The sequence below is a fragment of the Salminus brasiliensis genome, chromosome 18 (genome assembly GCF_030463535.1).
Source record: "Salminus brasiliensis chromosome 18, fSalBra1.hap2, whole genome shotgun sequence".
Classification (NCBI taxonomy): Eukaryota; Metazoa; Chordata; class Actinopteri; order Characiformes; family Bryconidae; genus Salminus; species Salminus brasiliensis.
Window position 1 is genome coordinate 32819258 of NC_132895.1, and position 15207 is coordinate 32834464.

The window sequence follows — 15207 nt, forward strand, 5'->3', positions numbered from 1 at the left end:
CTTGATGCGGACTTAGGAAACAGGCGCAGTCCATCAGTATGGAGAGAGGAAAGGCGTGGGTTTATTTCCTGTTAAAGGCACAGACATACACACTGTTAAAACACACACACACACTTACTCAGCACTCACCAAGCAGTTCATTAGTAACACCCCATCACTCATGTAGTTATCTAATCAGCCCAGCAAGTGGAAGCAGCGTAAAGCAGAAAGCCATGCAGATACGGGTCAGCAGCTGCAGGTAGTGTTCACACCCATCATCACCAACACATCCAGTGAGCGGCAGTTCTGCAGACGGAAGCGCCTTGTTGAGGGGTCAAGAGGTCAGCAGAGAATAACCAGACGGGTTGGAGCTGACTGATAGGCTACAGCAGATCAGCTAACCCCTCTGTATGATTGTGGAGAGTTGAAAATCAGCTCCAGCAGCTGAAGACCAGGTCGGGTTCCACTCCTGTCAGCCAAGATCACAAGGTTGAGGCTGAAGTGGCTCAGCACTGGCTCACCAACACTGGAGAAACGCTTATTTGCATTCAGCCCCCATTGCTGACACAGATGTGCAACTGCACACATACACACAGCTCGTCTAGTCCTAGTAGGTAAGAATATGACTCTCATGAACCTATTGGCACCATGCTGCCTAATGCCAGGCATGGGCTATAGAGGGGGTGTAAATCCCCCCCAGCATTGAGCTGTGGAGCGGTGGAGGAACTGTGTTCTCTGTGTTCTCTGAATGATGGATGGTGGAGCTGCATCCAGTACTCAGGTGAGCAGGTGTCCCAACACTTTTGTCCGTACAGTGTATCAGTGATCCGTGTAAAGGTTAAGAGAATGCCCGTCCTACAGCAGCACCGGTGCAGATCAAGCAAATTAGGGTGCAGTTAAGAAAGAAGGAGAGAGACAGTGTAAAGCCCATGCCTGAAGCTCTCGAGAATAGGGCTGCAACACTTAGCCGTTAGTCGAGGACTGGAGTAATGGAGGGAAACAATCAGGTGTTATGTTTAACTAAAGAGTTGTGTACAGGTGGGCGTTCTGAAAGACTGGAGGACTCTACAGGAGGAATAATGGTCAGTTGCAGCCCTACTTTAAAAGGTTCTAAAGATTTGGAGACTGGCAGCTGCTCAGACAGCGCAGAGCCTGCAGTGCTATACTCCTGCTACTCACTCTCTGAGGGTTTGTCCCCCAGCATTGGCTCCTCCTCCATCATCTCCATGGAGATCTTTATACTGGGAATATTCTCATTGGCCGGACAGTCTGACTGTAAATGCAGGTATTGAGACAATCTTACTGAAAACCTCTAGAGAACAAATCAAATAATGACTAGAGATGGCAAATCCAGGTCCAGAAATTAGGAATCCGTCCCAGGTTTTCTAATTTCTGGACCTGGATTTGCCATCTCCACCAATAATAAATGTAATTGTACAAAAAAAAAACACGAACAGAAAACACACATAGGATATTATTTCCGTACATAATTAATATCGCTGTCGATGCTCCCTTTCTTCTTCTTCTTCTTCTTCTCATCCTCCTTCTTCTTCTTGTCCTTCTCTGGCATGACGTCGTCCAGGTAACTGAGGTCGTGCTGCGAGAAAAGGTAATCCATCGCTTTCCTCACTGCGACCAGAGCCAGGATCTACAGAGAGGAGAGAAAGACGTTAGAGCACACTCTCTAGTGTGTGTGTGTGTGTGTGTGTGTGTGTGTGTGTGTGTGTGCATGGCATGCTCACCATGACTGGAAAGACGATGGCTGCTACGGTAGACTTCAGAATCCAAAGAAGAGCGAGACAAAGCACCTATGAGAAGACACACACACACACACAGCCACACATGAACATCACAGATCAGCGATGTCCCAAAGTTTGTGGACACAGCTGCTTTAAGTTGCACCTATTGCTGACACAGAAAGTCACACGGCTCGGTCTAGTCCCTGTAGAGACGAAGTTCTTTTTTATAGCTTTGATTTCAGAAGAAACGATGAATGAGAAGGTGTCCCAATACTTTTGTCCAAGTAGTGTATTTATATTTGATGTTCTATTTCAGATTTCGTTTCTTTGATATGTCCTTTCCTTTGTTTTGATCCTTCTTGTTTGATGTCAGCTGACAGTCATCAAAGCGGTGGACCTTGGTTTGATTAGATCTGATGTTTTACACACGTCACAATCACACACTTCACACACTCCTCACACCGAGCAGATACACACCTGTACGAAGGTGAAGAGGTGGACTCGGCGAAGAGGGACGTGTCTCAGGTAGATGAGATCTGGCTGGTGTTTCGCTGGCATCAGCAAAAGCTTCAAACGATCCATGAACTACACACACACACACACACACACACACAGATTGACTATATAAAATAATATAACTGAATATATTATAATATTAGAAATATATCAGCTGGTTTGTAGTGTTTTTTTTTAAATAGACATTAAAGGAATATGACACAATATAAGAATAAAGAAAGTGTGTGTGTGTGTTTTGTATTTTTGAAATACAACACCTCCGGGCCCAAACTCACCTGCACTCCGTTCAGAGAGGCAACTCCCATATAGAGGAAGACTCCGTACAGCACGGGCATGGGAATGAACTAGAGGGAGAAGACAAAACAAGGCGTGAACAAAAGTGTAAATAATAAACAAACACAAAACAAGCGAGACCACGTGTAGCTCATCAGTGTTTTGTGAAACTGTAGGACCCCGTCCCGCTCACACACACATCTCGGTATGGAGCATTACTCAATCACTGACATTACCACAGACATCAGGATCAAATGTCAGAAAAGGGCAGAAGTCAACAATGCTCCTACAGGCATGTGCAATGGAAAAATCCACAAAGCCAACCTCCACAAACTAGTTTTACACACACACACACACACACACACACGCACACAAACAAACAAACTGCCCCTTAACATTTCCCCCAACCAGGTCTGCACCACCTCCTACACCGCCCTTCTCAGATCCGATCAACCAGGGCGATAACGCTGAGACAGACCCACCGTTTCGCACATCACAGCCGACTGCAATCAGCTCTGACCTGATAAAACCTGTGGACCTGTGGGCCTATTTGTCGAGGTCATCAAAGTCCAGAGAGGTGATCTGGGGTCAGTTCTCTACTAACTGTCACAGGGGGGGGGGTAACTGTTTACATTTTGCTCCCTCTGTCGCTTTTTGAGATAATGTAAATTTGTCTGTTGATTTATTTCCAAATTTTACAATGAATGGATCAATGGAAATGCTCTGAAATAATTTTTTATAATAAATGGATCAATGGAAACACTCAGAAATTATGATTTACAATGAATGGATCAATGGAAATGCTCTGAAATGATGATTTATGATGAATGGATCAATGGAAACGCTCCAAAATGATGATTTATGATGAATGGATCAATGGAAATGCTCTGAAATGATGATTTATGATGAATGGATCAATGGAAACGCTCAGAAATTATGATTTATGATGAATGGATCAATGGAAATGCTCCGAAGTGATGATTTATGATGAATGGATCAATGGAAATGCTCCGAAATGATGATTTATGATGAATGGATCAATGGAAATGCTCTGAAATGATGATTTACAATGAATGGATCAATGGAAACGCTCCGAAATGATGATTTATGATGAATGGATCAATGGAAACGCTCCGAAATGATGATTTATGATGAATGGATCAATGGAAACACTCAGAAATGATGATTTACAATGAATGGATCAATGGAAACACTCAGAAATGATGATTTACGATGAATGGATCAATGGAAATGCTCCGAAATGATGATTTATGATGAATGGATCAATGGAAACACTCAGAAATTATGATTTACAATGAATGGATCAATGGAAACGCTCCAAAATGATGATTTATGATGAATGGATCAATGGAAATGCTCCAAAATGATGATTTATGATGAATGGATCAATGGAAACACTCAGAATTGATGATTTATGATGAATGGATCAATGGAAACACTCAGAATTGATGATTTATGATGAATGGATCAATGGAAACGCTCCAAAATGATGATTTACAATGAATGGATCAATGGAAATGCTCCAAAATGATGATTTATGATGAATGGGCCAACAGAAACAGGTGGGTTGATTGGCAGCACCAAATCAGGAAAACAGGAAAAATTGGACAAACTAAATATAGAGAAAACCTTACAAAATGTGTATCTGGTCTAGGGTGTCCACAAACTTTTGCATTATACTATCTTGTCAACAGACAACAATTAAGAAGTTTAAAGTTCTAATTAACACCAACCCTCAGTCCAGTGCATGAACCCTCAGCACTGAACCCTGGATCATTTTTTAGATCAGAGGTTACGGGAACGCCTTAATCAGGTGTGGTAATGCCCCAAAGCTCGTCCTCGTGTCTGGCACTCGTGCAGTGTCCTAAGCCTGATCCTGGCGGACGTTTAGGGTTGCATTTTCCACTGTGGAGTTCAGTGACCCATTCATGGGCTGTTTCATGTGTGTGGGGTCTGCAGGCTGCCACTAGTGGGCAGTCTTTTGGAGCTGGTGTGGAGACGATTATCTGCTACACACCTCCTGTAGACTCCTCCACCTCCACTTGACAGAGCGGGAAGGTTGGTTCAGACATACGCTTAGTCCTTATCATTGAGCCTCAAGCTTATTGTGTGTGTGTGTGTGTGTGTGTGTCATACCTTCAAAATGGGAGCCATGAAGACAGACAGGCCAGTCAGGAGGAAGACAGTTACTCCAGTTACTCTCTGCTCCCTGAAAACCAGACATTTACATCAGATATGAACACACACACACACACACACACACACATATATATATATATATATATATATATATATATATATATATATATATGAACACTGGACTGGAATGTAGTAGACTGAAGCTAGAACATGACCACCCCCAGGACCCCAAAGGACCGATCACTCCTGAGCAGACTGTAGTGTTTGGGTGGAGGGTCATTCTCAGCACTGCAGCGACACTGACCGACACTGGTGGTGAGTGTGTTAGTGTGTGTGTGTGTGTGTTTCGCTGATGCAGGACTAGAGGATGACCAACACAGAAACTGTGCAGCAACAGACACAGAGCTTCTGCCTCTGACTTTACCTTTATCTACAAGGTGGACCAACTAGGTGGGAGTGGACAGTGAGTGGACAGACACAGTGTTTAACCCCTCCAGCAGCCCTGCTGCATCTGAGCCACTTCTCGTACCACCAGCCCAACACACACTACTAACACTCTCACCACCACCAGGTCAGTCAGTGTCACTGCAGTGCTGAGAATGCTGACCCACCACCCAAACACTACAGTCTGCTCTGTGGTGGTAAGTCCTGCGTGGGGTACTGAGCTTTGAAGAAGAACCCCCCTGTACCTGACTCCGAGGAATTTGGGCTGCTCCCCCGGCGCTGATGTCTCGGTCTCCATTTTCAGCGAGTCGATGTGCGCGATGGAGATCACAGTGGCGGCGACGTACCAGGGCAGCCCCATAAACGAACACACGATCATTAGGACCGCCACCCAGAACAGGTCCAGGTGATACCCTGCTCCCTTCTGCTCTCATCACACACACACACACACACACACACACACACACACACACACACAGAGAGAGAGAACACCCAGCACATGTGGATGAGTACGATGCTCCCTACTGTCTGTTTATTAATTCAAAGAGAAATTAGAGAGAGGTAGAGGGCGAGAGAGAGAGACTCTACAGTCCTGTCCTCATCATTCAGTCCCTCCAACAGCAGATACATGTCCATGATGTCCTCCATAAACACACAGAGTGTCAAAATAGATCAGAATTCGTTCATTGAGGCAAGACTGTGGGTCGTTTAGGCCAGTTAAGTGTGGTCACATGTCCACGGGCAGCGAACTCTGAGTGTATTGTAACTGCGCTGGAAAATAAGCTGCATCTGGCTACACGTGCGCTGATGTCGCCCAGAGCGTAGCACAGTGATCTGTGGGTCCTATTTTCTGCTAGGCTTTTTCTAACCAGGAACAGTAGGTTTACTTGGGGTCTATTCAGCTGGTTTCCAGGACTCTGGTTGCTCTGAGAGATAGGGGGCGGGGTTAAGTGGGCGATGCAAAGCATTTGCAGACAGGAACTCGTCCCAACTTGTCGTCCCATTGACTTGGAGAGACCAGGTCTGTCCTGGTGTACCTTATATACTGTACAAAATAAAAGGAGTCTGTCTATCAGAAGTATATCATTTCTTCTGGACATGTAATTGAGTCTTGGTTCCACTGTCACCTTTATCTGCTCACTGGGGGTCTTTTTTCTAATTACTGACTGTGTAAAGCTGCTTTGTGAAAACACCAGTTGTAAAAAGCTATACAAATAGACTTCATTAGATCTGATTTGTAGTTAATGTGTGTGTGGAATTCATGTGCGACCAGCAGAGACACACATATCACACATCATTTTAACCCTAACACACTAAGGTGCATTACTCAGTAACTACAGGGACGTCTGTACAAACTGGTGGGGAAGTTCTCTCTGGTAATAGTAAGAAGTTTGTGCTACCACTAATAGGCTGTTTAAGGGGTTAAGGCATCATTTCCACAGCTCTTTTTATCTGTCTAACACATTAATTTAGCCTTCAGGTCATTCCTGCTTGCACCATTATGTGTCATCCAATTATGTTTTCAAATATTACAATAATTATTAACATTACTCTCATAATCAATACTCTAATTACTGCATTATTGGACATTTCTTATCATGTAATACATCACATATCATTAACACACACGCACACGCACACACACACACCTTCAGTTTATGCTCCTTTCTGTTGACAATGACAGCGGTAATCTGCTGATCCATGAAGATGAGGATGGTGACGAGGAGGGCGGGTATGGAGGAAGCCAGATAGACCCACCAAGGATTCCCGCCGAAAGGGGCAACAAACCAGCCTCGGTTTGGACTGGTCGGCTGCAGAGACACACACACACACACACAAACACACACACACACACAATTCATTCAACACAGAGTTCATAGTAATGATAAGAAATGGAAAGAGCGGCTCAGCCTGAGGCCATTGGAAACCAACCAACACAAGCCCTGCAGAACAACGCTCTCTCAGTGTGTGTGTGTGTGTGTGTGTGTGAATGGACCTAGTATTCCACTAAAGCTTCCATGATCACAGTGTCATTTGATGCACTATGCATGTGTGTGTGTGTGTGTAGTTCAGGCACGTGAGTGGCTCAGGTGTATTTCCCTACATGATAAGCATTAGAATTAGATGAACAGAGAGGTGATTGTAGACCAAAACTGAACTCACTCACCTCGCACTCTCACTCACTCTCACACACACTCGCAAAACTTTTGCAAAATAAAAAAAAAAAAAAACTCACCTTAAATTCGCTTGGCACGAGCAGTTTTGGAGTGTCCACTCCGACCAGCGCGTCTATCCCGCAGAAGATCAGGATGGCCAGAATGATGGCAAAGTCGCTGATCAGCTTACGCACCTACAGATAACAGATCAATACAACAATCGATCAGTGACCCGTTCAATCAGTCACAATAAAACCTGATCAAAGCTGATGAGCCAAAACATTACGACCACTTCCAAGAGAAGTAAAGAGTGTTGATATGTATGTATGTATTTATTTATTGATAAGTGATCAGTTTTACTGTTCGTTCCATTTATTTCTTACTTTCCTTCTTTGTCTTAATTATATTATTTTATTTATAATTTGTGTTCTTAATTATATATTCAATTACATATTCACTCAAATCTGTCCACTAATGTCTGATAATTAGCCCAGCAGGCAGTGGACTGCTGTTTAACGTCAGAAAGATGCTGAACTCTAATGTCGGGCAAATTAGCTTAAAAAACAGGAAGCAAAAATGAGACTGGTGTCAAAACCCAACGTTATACAGACATCCGTCAAAAACAAACACTGGGTTGGCATCTAGCTCCAATGGTGGTCACGCAAAAACCTGAATCTGGCAGCTGTTCTTTATACTGTATCAGAATTTCCTGATGATCAGACCAATAGAAATGAAGTTCAGAGGGTAGGGGCTCCGAGCAGGTCAGCGGTCTAATGCGCTGCCACTATGGCCAGGAGGGTTCGCAGGTTCGAATCTCGAGCCAAGCAGGTCGTCTGATAGCTGGTGCGGTGGAGATGGGGACCGGCGCTTTGCTCCGAGCGTGAAAGAGGAGGTTTTTGGCTTCGCATTGCTAGTGCTAGGGGGGGAGCTGTTAACGAAAGGGGGCAGAACCATATGTAAACATCAGTGCCAGCAGCACTGCATCAATCAGCTGCGCTGCAGACATGCCATTGAGGATCAGGCATAACTGCAGGACTGGGAGCAAATGGAGACTAATGAGCTTTTAATGAGTGTGGAGTGGTCGCATTAACACAGATATTACATTTTTGGCAGGATTTAACGATGGCTATTTTCCACCTGCGCTGCCAAAGCCACGGCCAGGTTTAATAGAAAGACTGGGACTCTTTAGATAAGAGCTCAGCCCCCCTCATCCCTGCGTGCATGTGTGTGTGTGTGTGTGAGAGAGAGAGAGAGAGCGTTCTCAGTTAGGGATTACTCCAATCCATCTATCTTAGTATCTATTTTCACTCTGATATGTAGACTATATGGACAGAAGTATTGGGACACCTGCTCATTCATTCTTTCTTCTAAAATCAAGGGGATTAAAAAGAGTTTCTCCTGCTTCTGTTTGAGTAACTGTCTCTACTGTCCACTGAAGAAGACTTTCTACTAGATTTTGGAGCAGGAGCATTGCTGTGAGGATTTGATCACAACAGCAACAAAAACATTAGTGAGGTCAGGATGTTGGATGGATGATCACCACCCCACCTCTTCATCCCCAATTCAGACTATCCAAAAGTACTGGATGGAGCTCCACCACCATCATTTCAGAGAGCACAGCTCCTCCACAGCTCACTGCTGGGGGGCTTTATACCCCTCTATAGTCCACACCTGGCGTTAGGCAGCATGGTGCCAATAGGTTCATCAGTGTTGATCTGCTCTAGAGAGAGTCCTAATCTATTGGCAGTACTTCTTCTCTACAGGGACTAGACAAGCTGTGTGCGTCATTCGGACACAAAGTGTATGTTTTAGTTAAAGGGTGCAATTGTGTGTGTGTGTGTGTGTGTGTGTGTGTGTGTGTGTGTGTTTACCATGGTAGGGAAGAATCTGCTGGTCTTAAACTTCTTCAAGCCCATGGAGCAGGTGTAGGTGCCCAAGAACAAGATGAATGACATCAGTGTGATGTCAGGGACAAAGTCACAAGCTCCACCCCTCAGGACTCCGCCCCACTCCAAACACTCAGAGCGAGTCAGCGACGACCAGGTAGCGTTCCAGTGCTTCTGGAGAAACACACACACACACACACACACACAGGCCAACACTCCTTATTATATGACATTCATTTACATCTACATCCAAATTCGTCCAGTAATGACTGATAATTAGATGATCATTAATGTAGTTAACGTCCCAGCAGGTCCTGGACATCAATTTGACATCAGAAGGATGTTGGACTCTTAGTGAATCTTAGTCGGAAATGAAAACTGGGTTGACATCAAACTCCAATGTTAGACAGACGATACATTTTAGGTGGAAATCGAAGTCACATAACCATCAAAAACCAAGGCTGTTAAGCTCCAGTGTTACGCAGACGGCCGAGCTGATATTAAAATCCAACGTTGTGCAGATGTAGAATTCTGGTTGGACTTTAACCGAAAAACATGTCAGCTTCAGTATTAGTATTTTGCTCTATGTGCTCCATGTGACGTTTGGAAGATGTTGGATGCTGGATTTGATCATGTCAGCGGTCAGACGTTCGTATTAAACATTATCCTGACATTATATTTCAGTCACTGGACGTCACAACCTTCACTGAACCAGATAAGGCTGTCTATCGCCGTTGGTGATCAGCAGGGTGGAGATAAAAGTAAGGTTACGGACTAATAATGAGCCGAGACTACGGACCCCCTCGCTGAGACAGACGGCGAATCAGTGGAGAGAGTCTAAACATGCTGATCTCCGGGACTGAAGACAGATCTACACTGACCTCGTTCTGAAGAAGCTGCAGTTTATTATCAGAGGCTTTGTGTGCAGTGTGTGTATGTGTGTGTAGCGGTAGTAATCTTATTTAGGTTGAAATATTATATATATATATATATTTCTGTGTGAATCATATTTCAGAGCCTGAATCTCTGTAAATATAAGATTTTTCAGTAAAGATTCCTGAAGCAAGTAAATGGTGATCGGGCGTGCGTGTGTTCGCTGAAATGAGGATAAGGACAGTCTAGGTCCAGTGTTTGTTAGCAACGTTAGCCTAGCATCTCCCGCTGTAAACTGAAGAAGCGAACGTCAGATACCAAACATGTCTTGGCCGATCGACTGAATCTGGGGTCAGGGATTAATTATGTCAATTGGAATTTTCGCCGAACTCTCCCTGTATGTTTGGCCCACTGTAGCTGTACACACCTGCCCAGTGGAGTTGAGCAGTGCTTCTAATTTTTCATCCAGGACTGAGCTGTTGCCTGTTAAAGAACACAAAATTAAAAAACTTAAAGCACACAGAAACACAAACACACACATGTGAACAAACGATATTAGAAATTTATGTAAACAATTGACGCTGTCTTTAAATAAGCGAGATTTTCACTAATATCAATTATAGATAGATAGATAGATACTTTATATGAAATGTAAAAAAATGACCAGCCCAAGGCTAATACAAATGGACAGACACACACTGTCGTACCTTCCGGTGGAGTGCAGTGGCAGCTGTACTGTGTGACCAGGTCCATGTCGTAGTGGTTGTTGATGGGGTGGTGGTGCGCGAGCTTCAGCATCTTCTTGAAGGAATCGTAGATGAAGATGAAGCTGATGAGGGCCGAGAAGCCTTCCTCTGTGAAGCGCGTGAAGTACTGCACCAGGAAACTCGCGTCCGTGGCAACCAGGACCAGACACAGGAAGGCCGACCACAGGCCGATCCACAGCCGGAACTCCAGGTAGTCGAAATCGTTGTCCCTGAAATCCACCAATCAAAATATTAGCGTGCATCTCTACAATAAAAGCAGTTATATTATTCAGACGTCACTGACTCAATGAACCGGACACACACACACATGAAATCTGCCTCAATTATTCATAATGGAACACAAACACACATGCATACACACACTTGAAACCTGAGAGACAAAGAAGAGAGAGAGAGACAGACAGACAGTGAGACAGACAGAGACAGAGAGAGACCCAGGATACTTTATCATAAATTAACACTGTCCTTGGCTGACTTTAGAATCAGGAGTGTGTGTAAGCTTGTGTGTGTGTGTAAGCTTGTGTGTGTGTGTGTGTGTTAACGCCACTCACTTGCTGAAGTTGAAGAGCAGGCGCTCGAAGACGAGCACTGGTCCCGTGCTGCTGAGGATGGTGAGAGGCTGACCGGCCAACAGACAGAACACGGCTCCTGCTAACGCCGTCCCCACGAAACTCTCCAGCACACCCTAAGTACAGAGACAGACAGGTCAGCATACACAAACACAGATAAGCGCCATACATCAAAGGAAGCAATGTGACAATGCATCAGCCGCTGTCGGAAAAGAGGCGGCGGCTGACTTCACATGGGTCGGAGGAGGCATCCCACAGCTTACTCCACACACTCTACACTCTCGGAAGAGGAGGGTCTTCAGTCTGGGTTTGAAGACAGCAAGCGTTGGACTCTGCTATTATTGTAGTGAAGACATTAGTTATGTTTATATTAGATATAGATAATATATTGATAATGTGGAGTAATGTGGAGAGAGGGGGTAGGGGTGAGTGGGTGCAAGCATCAAATATCATCTCCATGAGACGTCTCCACACTGCTGCAGGACACCTGTAAGACTGCCCAGCCAGGCAACCAAAGCTGGGGGATCTACACCCCTCTATAGCCCACGCCTGGCATTAGGGACGAGGGACTAGGCTACTGGAGGTACTTCTTCACTACAGGGACTAGAGACAAGTGGGTGCGACGTAAAGTAGCTGAATGCGTTCATTAGAAGGGGTGTCCACAAACATTTGGACATATAGTGTGGGTGGGAGGCCTACACAGTGCGGTAAACAGGAGACCTTTGTTTTAGAGCTCTCAGCTTAGCATTTGGGGTAAGCAGCACGGAGGCTAGGTGAGGGATTCCCTGAAGGCGAGGGAGGGTGTGTGTGTGTGTGTGTGTGTGTCTGCTTAGTAATCCGACTCTATTTAAAGTGAAGCTGATCCTCCTTAGCTAGTGCCACACAGAGCACCTGCACATCTAAATATGAAGCACAGCCTCTCCAGCACATGGCTATATACACCAGACACACACATACCCACACACACACACACACATCTACTAAAAATACACATCAAATCCCCCTCCACCTCTATATCATACTGTACGTGTGTGTGTGTGTGTCACTTCTTCCCTTTGACAGCGTATAGCATGTTGCTCAATCCAACACTAACCATAGTCTGACGACACACACACACACGCAATGGCTCTCGCTCACTGCAGCTCATCTGTATGAGATGCACTCACAGATGCACCAGTGTAACCCCACAGTTACACACGCAGAAGCCTTGTATCTCCATTTTTGCCGTTTTTCACGTTTTGACATCCGGTAAATCTGGCAGTTGCTTTTTTTTACGCTCCCAGATAACATGTCCATGTGGGCCCTGAAAGGGTAGCCTAACTGGGAGCCATAAAGTTTTGTCCATGAGGTCCATGTAGGCCCCACATATGGATGCCCACCAGGGTGCCACTAGGGTCAGGGAGGGGACCAGGAAGTGTTAAACAGGGGGGGCAAGCTGGAAAGCCTGCAGAATTAAGCTCTAATAAAATAAATACCCCAAATGCCTGATGTTTAATAAATGATCATAGTTACACTCCTGGACAAAATTATTGGGACAGCTGCTCATTTAGGGTTAAATGAACCCTAACCCTAAACATCATCATTATCACCACCAGCCTAGAGGTTCTTTACGAGTCACACTGATCCCAGATCAGCACCTGAAAAGCCTATGACACGCGTCTCTAGGAATCCCACTGGAAGCTCACTAAGGGCTAAAAATACCCGGTGGAAGGTCATTATTGGGTTTCCTACACACTCCGAGCGCAGAGCAGCACTGAGGCTTGTAAATGAGCCTCCACACGACTTCCTCAGGCTTCCTACTGTGAGACTTTCATAGCCTTAGTAGCTCCAGCTCTGATGTAGGGGTCCAGTCTATCAAACAGCCACACAGTGAGGCAGTCGTACATCACTGCAGAACACACAGAGAATGGGCCTTAAAGAGACTACATTAGTGAGATTCTGTGAGATCTGTGAGATAACCCACCGTGTGGGGCCGACCGCAACGTCTCCAAAAATCGGCTCATGATTAGATGAGACAACAATCACACACACACACAGACTCCACTTGATTAAAGAATCAGACTAATTAGATGAGCGATAATCCTCTATACCTGCATGTTCTCTGTGGCGTCGCCCAGCAACCCGCCAAAGGTGATGGCGTTGGTGACGGTACCGAGGTAAATAAACAAGATGGCCGACAAGGACTGGATGTTTAGAGCGTCGTAAAAGTCGCTGGCAAAAAACGGCAGCTTTCGCTTGATGTCTAGAATTAGACCGCCGCAAAACCTGCGGGCGAGAGAGGGAGACAGAGAGAAAATCAACCACTGTCTGCAACCATAATCAATACAGATAAATTATTGATTAATAACAATAATGTTTTTGGAGAATCGATACAGTACTGCAAAACATAATAATACCGGGATACTTCAATATATCAATATTATCGACACCCCCGGATCTGTCAGCACAGCGTAATACAGCGTAGCGACTGATGTGTTGGTCTCCTATGTAAGCACTCACCTGCCAGTGAACTTCAGCTCTTCTCCAACTTGGTGACCCCCGCCCCCTCCTCCTGCACCCCCCTCGTGAGGAGCATCTCCATTTACGTGGAAGCCATCTGCACCTCCACCTCCACTGGCAAGGTTGTTCTTACTGCACATAGATAAAAAAAAATAAATAAACAAAAAGCCATGTAAGACGTCTCATCTGGTGACCACGTCTTTAGGATCCCAGTAGTGTTGAGGCTGGGGCAGATCTGCAGTCTGTACCGTTTGTCGGCAGATGGCACTGATTTGGGGGGTTCGATGCGAATGTCCGGGTCCCACTCTCCTGGGGGCAGCACTATGACCTCGTCCAGGAACTCGTCGATGCCGGCCAGCAGGTCGCCCCGGTCCTTGGCCTTGTACGCGATGTCATGGAACACCTGTCACGGAGGCGGAGACAGGGGTGGGTCTTACACATAGTATCGAACCAAGCTGAAGTGATACAGATGCCCGATGCATTTTTTTGTCTACTTGCTTTGACGTACAGTACTGGTCAAAAGTTTTAGAACACCCTAAATTTGTAAAACTGTATTGGAAGCAAATTCTGCAAATTGTTTACAGTGGAGCTCTTCTGTTAGAGAACCTCCAGACGAAGCCAGAGTGTGGTGAGTAAAGTCTCCTACACCATCAGAAGACTCTGGAGGAAACCTGAGGAGCTCTGGTGCAGGAAGAGGTCTGACCCACTCAAATCAAACCCACAACAGCATCAGACGACCAGTCTCTGAGAGTCAGCAGCAGCGTGTGTGTGATCGGCGGCGCCAGTGACCACACCATGTAGCTCAGCGGCTCAACGCTGGAGCGAGAGAAGAGCTGGAGGTCTGACTGCAGTGGAGAGTCAGAGCTAAGATGGTGAAATAAGTAAAAGTAGAAAAGCAGGCTGCCAGTGGACTACTGAAGAGAACTAGGGGTGTTCTAAAACTTTTGACCGGTAGAAAAGCTACACAAGCCTCAGCCTGACTTTATTTAGCACCTTTCTGAGCAGCGTCTTAAGACAGCTGTAGAGGTGATGTAACAGGTACCTGTGATTGGCTAGCATCCCTCTCTAGAAGAATTAGCTTATGTAGGTGTCTGAGTGTGTTAGTAAACTGGCCACCTGTGGCGAGGTGTGTGTGTGTGTGTGTAAAACCTGTGGAACTATATGTGTGATTCTCAGAAGGCTTTTCTTTAGCCTCTCAGTGAGACTTTCATCAACTACAGCAACCAACACATTAGCTCTGACCCTCTTACTGCCGCTCTTCTCTTGCTCCAGCGTTGAGCCGCTGAGCTACATGGTGTGGTCACTGGAGTCACCGATCACACACACGCTGCTGCTGACTCTCAGAA

General features: G+C 45.4%; 1 protein-coding gene across 4 annotated transcripts in view; it reads right to left on the reverse strand.

The window, feature by feature from the left end:
- slc4a4b (solute carrier family 4 member 4b) overlaps positions 1-15207 on the reverse strand; it is a 45896-nt gene that overhangs the window by 4138 nt on the left and 26551 nt on the right. The window contains exons 10-26 of one of the 4 annotated variants that reach the window (XM_072662701.1): positions 14110-14264; positions 13862-13993; positions 13453-13627; positions 11345-11478; positions 10734-11002; positions 10454-10509; positions 9139-9324; positions 7348-7461; positions 6761-6922; positions 5357-5535; positions 4665-4737; positions 2510-2578; positions 2196-2303; positions 1722-1787; positions 1466-1627; positions 1159-1252; positions 1-68 (exon numbers count right to left, since the gene is read on the reverse strand). In XM_072662701.1, coding sequence (XP_072518802.1) covers positions 34-68; positions 1159-1252; positions 1466-1627; positions 1722-1787; positions 2196-2303; positions 2510-2578; positions 4665-4737; positions 5357-5535; positions 6761-6922; positions 7348-7461; positions 9139-9324; positions 10454-10509; positions 10734-11002; positions 11345-11478; positions 13453-13627; positions 13862-13993; positions 14110-14264 — 2169 coding nt within the window. In that variant the 3' untranslated portion in view covers positions 1-33. Of the gene's footprint in view, positions 69-1158; positions 1253-1465; positions 1628-1721; positions 1788-2195; positions 2304-2509; positions 2579-4664; positions 4738-5356; positions 5536-6760; positions 6923-7347; positions 7462-9138; positions 9328-10453; positions 10510-10733; positions 11003-11344; positions 11479-13452; positions 13628-13861; positions 13994-14109; positions 14265-15207 lie in introns of all 4 variants that reach the window. The other 3 variants (XM_072662700.1, XM_072662699.1, XM_072662698.1) reach the window with 3 other exon arrangements.